Source organism: Rhizoctonia solani, chromosome 3 (genome assembly GCF_016906535.1).
Source record: "Rhizoctonia solani chromosome 3, complete sequence".
NCBI classification, from domain to species: Eukaryota; Fungi; Basidiomycota; class Agaricomycetes; order Cantharellales; family Ceratobasidiaceae; genus Rhizoctonia; species Rhizoctonia solani.
The window spans coordinates 1,596,609-1,602,608 of record NC_057372.1 but is presented as its reverse complement, the minus strand read 5'-3'; the positions used below and the strand labels follow the sequence as shown (position 1 = coordinate 1,602,608).

The 6,000-nt window shown below is 44.9% G+C and overlaps 2 protein-coding genes across 2 annotated transcripts; both read left to right on the top strand.

Annotated features, from left to right (window-relative positions):
• Positions 1 to 2,968: 2,968 nt before the first annotated feature.
• On the top strand, positions 2,969 to 3,442 carry RhiXN_02905 (Retrotransposon-derived protein PEG10; the record flags this gene model as incomplete). The annotated part of the gene is made up of 1 exon (XM_043322722.1): positions 2,969 to 3,442. The coding sequence occupies one exon, from the start codon at positions 2,969 to 2,971 to the stop codon at positions 3,440 to 3,442; it is 474 nt and encodes a 157-aa protein (XP_043178218.1).
• Positions 3,443 to 3,581: 139 nt separating this feature from the next.
• RhiXN_02904 (Retrotransposon-derived protein PEG10) lies at positions 3,582 to 4,142 on the top strand (the record flags this gene model as incomplete). The annotated part of the gene is made up of 1 exon (XM_043322721.1): positions 3,582 to 4,142. One exon carries the CDS (start codon positions 3,582 to 3,584, stop codon positions 4,140 to 4,142), a length of 561 nt encoding a protein of 186 aa, XP_043178217.1.
• Positions 4,143 to 6,000: the final 1,858 nt, after the last annotated feature.

Genomic DNA, 6,000 nt, shown 5'->3' with positions numbered 1-6,000 from the left:
TGCTTGCAAAAAACCCCACTTGTATCACAATTGCCAGATCTGCTGATTTGGTGTAGGGATTATTCAACACTAGGTGTCTGATGCAAGGGTTTAGTGCATACAGACTACAAAAAAAACTGCTCCTAAGTCCTGATACAGGCACTTCCCATCCTACCCACTAGCCCATCATTGCATCCATGTGCTCTGGCATCCCACACCCCTACTCCTGTCCCCCCAGCCACTCCAGCCAACATTCCATGGCATCCCACTCCCAACCACCCTCTTGCAGCACATCACTTGTTGTGCAACACCTGCCTGGAATGAAACCAGAGCTGTCCACTAGGGTCCTTATGGATGCAATCCTTGCCCTCACAAGCCAAGTTGGGTCCCTCCAGGACTAAGTCAAATCACAAGGCAAGCAAATTGTCCAGCTCCTTGCCCTATGCAAGGAAACAAACAACTTTGTGTCAGATAAGGACCAGGCCAAGCCTGGCCCAATGGCTGGGCCTTCCACACCCCCCAACCAACAAGGAGGCCAAGCCAACACTCCTAGAGTGGTGAGGCCATTTTTGCAGCCTCCATCATAATTGACAATACCTGCTGCATAAACAAGGAAAACTGTCCCAAGAAAGCCAAGCCCCTGGTCACTGCAACCACTTCCACCACCACCACCACTCATAGGGTCCATCTATCAGAGGATCCTAATTATGTCACACTGGAAGAAAGGGACTGTTGCCACACCTTGGGTCTATGTGTCAAATGTGGACAGAAGGGCCAACAGCATCAAGCAATGCCCCAATGGTTGAAAGGCCACAATCAAAGAAGTTGTCCTAGACTTGGTCTGGGACAGCATGTGGGATGGCCCTTGTGGCTGCAGTGTACAAAAGAGAAGTTACTTAAGGCAATGTGGACCTATACTATGGCAGCAAACAACTATACTACAACAATGAGGCTGCTTATGGCAGTAACAAGCTATCTAAGTATAATGACAAAGTTACTTGAGGCAGTGAACTAAGTATCTACTGAGTATCTTGCTGGGCTTAAGGCCCTTGTACACTGATTGAATGCAACAAGAGGTAATTGACCTGGGGATTACCATGGTTGATTGCCCTCCTTATATATTCTATGGCAAGGGTATTTACAAATACAAGATGTCAAATACTATAACCAATAAGAACCCCACTCCAATTGCAGCCTTACTCATGCATATACTGAGCAGCAAAAGTATTGCAGGCCAGGACAGGTCAAAAGTGTCACAACCAAGAATGAAATGATTGCTGTGAGATATTTGAGACAATTCAGACAGATGAGAGAGTGGGAAATTGACAAGGTGAATTGTTCTTGGGGTTTCCAAGACAATTCACAGTCTTCTTTTATAACAAGTGAAAAGGGGTAGATACAAGGAGAAGGGACAGTGTCTGGGCTGCACAACTTGGAAGCAAGATAGAGCATATGGCTCAGAAGCTCTACACATTGAACCAGGCTGGTGTGCAGCAGGATAAGCAAGATAGAAGCACTTGGAGCAGAATAAGTCCAGACTAAGTGCAAGAAGGGGAACAAGGAAGAGGGAAGAACATAAACAGGGAAGATAGGAACTATGCAAACAGATGAGATGGATACAGATGAGTTCCCCAGAAAAATACACTGGGGGGAGGAAGGAAGTGACAGGCAACACATAATCATGTCAGGAGGTAAGGCTCATGACAAAAGGTTTACCTCCATTGCTGAGCAGCCAATCAGTGAGTCCCATCCAAATTTCATTGACACATGTGGCCATTGTAACACTATGTGTTAGCATATACTCCTACAAATTCATCAAGAACTGGGCTCACAATCCCACTTTTGCTGTAATGCAACCTGCAAAACTTTTGCCAATTGTGTTGAGCATCTGTTACACTCCCACAAATTATACCACCAAAACTGCCTCCTTTTTCTGATGTTTTTACTATGTTTTACAAACTCCTTAACCTTGTTTTTTTGATCATGTGATCTTGGTGCTCACTCTGCTGAGATGCCACACCAAGACTTGCCAAGATGCCATGCCAAGGGCACTTACCATTAACCCACACTTCTGCACAGCCTGCAGCACTCTTCTCTTTATTCTTAGAACTTCCTTCTCTTATGCTCCACTATTTGTAATTAGTTGCTCTTTGTGTATAAGTACAGCAAGAAAATTGCTTAGAGACACCAAGTTGATTTTACCTTGTCTATCATCCAGACAGGTATCAGTAAGTCACTCAGTAGTTTGGACCTTAAGTCCTTTACCCTCCAGTAGTCACTTGGGCCTTACAGCCCTTCACTGCCAGTAGTTAAGCTCACCATTGGCCTTAAGTCTCCCAGTAGTATAGATAGAACCCAGTAGACCACCCTAAGTGGTAGTTAGATAGCCTTAGATAGTCTTACCTTCTTGAGTGTGGCCACAAGCACCTGCCCACTAGCAAGTACCCAACCTTACAGTTGGCATACAACATTGTAAAATCAACTTTCTGTAGGCTTGATTGACAACAAGAAGACTCCCTTTACTAGCATGAGGGAATTCACATGATTGGGGCCACTTTGGGGACGTAATAATCAAAAGTCCACCACCCCCACATAGTACCAAATTGCTACAAGGCAGACAGGCTCTAATTGCCCACTTACCATGAGTTTTGCTGGAACTCAGCAAGTAGCATCCCTAGACAGCTGAAATAGCTGCTTGCAAAAAACCCGCTCATATCACAACTGGCAGATCTGTTGATTTGTTGTAGGGATTGTACAACACTAGGTACTTGACACAAGGGATTAGCAAATGACTCCTTGCATATAAAAAACCACTCATAAGTCCTGCCCCAGGCACCTTCCCATGCCATCTTGAATCATTCCATCCATACACCCCGGTGCCCCTCACCCCTACTCCTGTCCCTCCAGTTGCTCCAGCCAACATTCTGTGGCAGCCTGTTCCCAACCACCCTCTTGCAGCCCATCACCCACTGTGCAACACCTGCCCAGAATGGAACCAGAGCTGCCCCTTGCCAATCTCCTCTTGGCTATCCTAGCCCTCTCCACACAAGTTGGGTCCCTGCAGGACCAAGTCAAGTCTCAAGGCAAGACCATCACACAACTCCTTGCCATATGCAAGGAAACCAACAACCTTGCAGGAGACAAGGACCAAGGAAAGCCTAGCACAAAGGCTGGGCCTTCCACACCACCCAACCAACAAGGGGGTCAAGCCAACACTCCAAAAACAGTTAGGCCTGGAGGACTGGCCAATCCCTTCTGCCCCATCAGAAGCACCATGGGGTATGACTTGGAGGAAGAGGAACCAAGGAGGCCCATCAAGAAGGAGCCTTGCAGAACATCTTGGGGTCTAAGCTCCCTAACCCCCTTTGACAAAGGAATGGGCACCAAGTACCCCAAAATGGAACTCCCCAATCCATATAAGGGAGATACCAGAGGGTGTAAGGCTACCCAATGGCTAGACTGAATGTTGTTATGGGTTGCCCTCCATCAACATCAATTTGATGAGGAAGAAGAGATGGTGGTATGGATCCTGTACCACATGGAGGACAAGGCCACCAATTGGTCTCTCCCCATCATCAACAGCATCATAAAGGGAGAAAGGAATGCCCCTAAAACAGTCCAAGCCCTGGGTATGCAGTTCAGAGGCATTTGCAGACCCTGATGCCAAACAGGCCACTGCATGCAAGTTAGCTGCCCTTGTTCAGATGGCCTCAACAGCCAAATATGTCACTGAGTTCTGCAATCTCATTGCAGAGCTAGATTGGAATGAAGAGGCCTATATTGCCCAGCTCACCAGGGGCCTTCATTGGAAGGTCAAGGAACTCCTGTCCACCAAGGACAATATCCCCAACAATCTGGAAGCCATCTTTGCAGCTTCCATCAAAATTGACAACACGTGTTGCAAGAATGAGGAGAACTGCCCCAAAAAGGCCAAGCCCCTGGTCACCACAACCACGTCCACTTCCACCACCACACACAGGGTCTGCCTATCAGAAGACCCTAATTATGTCACTCTGGAAGAAAGGGATTGCCACTGCACATCAGGGGCTTGTGTCAAATGTGGTCAGAAGGGCCACAGGATAAAACAATGCCCTAATGGCTGGAAAGCCATGATCATGGAATCCAACAAGGTGGCCAAAGAAGTGGCATTGGGAAAAGACTAAGGTTGAAGGCCACTGCCAAGCCCTCAACCTAAAAAAACATGCCTGTAGAACCTATAGAATCAGAATTTATATCTATTGCCCTGGACTCAACTAAACACCCCCTACTCTTGATCAATCTACTCATGCATGACTTCCCAGCAGAACCAATCAAAACCCTAATCAACTCAGGGGCCACATCCAATCTCATTTCCCCCACAATTGTAGAAGAATATAAAAAACCTTAATCAGAAATGCACAAGTAGTGAGAATGTTAGACAGTACCATTTCCCAGACTGGCTGCATTTGGCACCAGGTTCAACTTGCAGTCTTGGCCAATGTCCATACACACTCCATCCGATTCCTTGTTTGCCCCTTAGGCAACACCCTGGCTATTTTAGGCATGACTTGGCTAACAGCAGAAGCACCCCTCATTGATTGGTGTCACAACCCACTCCATCCTTTACATGAGTCCTGACCTTGTTAAGCCTCCAACACACTCATGTTGCACACCAAGATGACCGCAAGTACGCATATACTCGCACATATGCACTCGGAACCTCCGAGTTCCCACATATAAGAGACTTATGGTTGGCATGGCTGGACTTAGTGATATTCTCTAAGTCCAGGTCACATGACCTCCCCCCCTCCAGTCCTTTATCAAATACTATACTAAACTACTACAGATTTGAGGTGGGGGGAGGATTACATAATCTCTTCTATAATAATATAATATTCAGACCTCACCTGTGGGCTCCCTTAACATTGGCCCATGGCTAGGGGGGCAGGGGGAGTGCAATGTCCACCAGCAACTTATATTATTCATCTATCACTGTGCATCATATATACTATATATATCTTTGACAGTGGATATATATGGTAATAATCCCTCCAGATATGGGTTATGACATTGAAATCAAGCTGCTTACCTATACCTGTTAAAAGTTGTGTAAGTACAGGAGTAAGAAAGAATTACTATATACAAAATGTATATGGGAATAACTAAGAGCTAGTATTACAAATCAGAATATATGCACAGAATACATGCACAATATAGGCTAGGTTATCAAGAATAACAACTCCTAACAAATAGTCTACCAACTATGAAGTGCAGGTGGCTGGTTATGTATAGTACCTTGGACTAATTTTACTTAAGCCTAAGTGACTAAGGTATGTATACTTAAGGTCTCTGGGATAGTACCTTAAGTAAGAGGATTATCTGACTAATATACAGGATTTATAGGATTTTGCCTAATAAGTATAGGACTTACATATGCTTAAGTAAGACTTAAGACTTATGGGGTTTACCTAAAATACATCTAGGATTTATGAGATATTATAGATAAAGCTATCTACAATATGGGGGGTATGGTGGATTGATACACTATCACTCAATCACAACAGTCCTTACAGTATCATTGCACCATACTTAATGTTGAACTCAACAACTGTGACAGTCAAGGGGCACAGGGTTGCAGTAAGTACACTAATAGGCTACCCTGTGTCTGTTGGGACTGGCCTATGGTCTTAGTGTGCCAAATAACCTCCTATGCTATTTACAGTGAGTCAATCACTAAAGTAAATGCACAGATAAGCTGTTAAAGGCTTGTGTGTATATGTCAATATATAAGAGTAAAAGTAGGATGCATTAGAAGCGTCTTCACAGGGTCCTTTTATACACTGAGCAGCAAAAGTATTGCAGGTCAGGAGAGGTCAAAGGTTTATCTCCATTGCTGAGCATCCAATAGTGAATGCCATCCAAATTTTACTGACACATGTAGCCATTGTAACACTATGCTGTAGCACAAAATCTCACAAATCCATCATGAACTAAGCTCACAACCCCACTTTTGCTATAATGCAACCTGCAAAACTTTTGCTG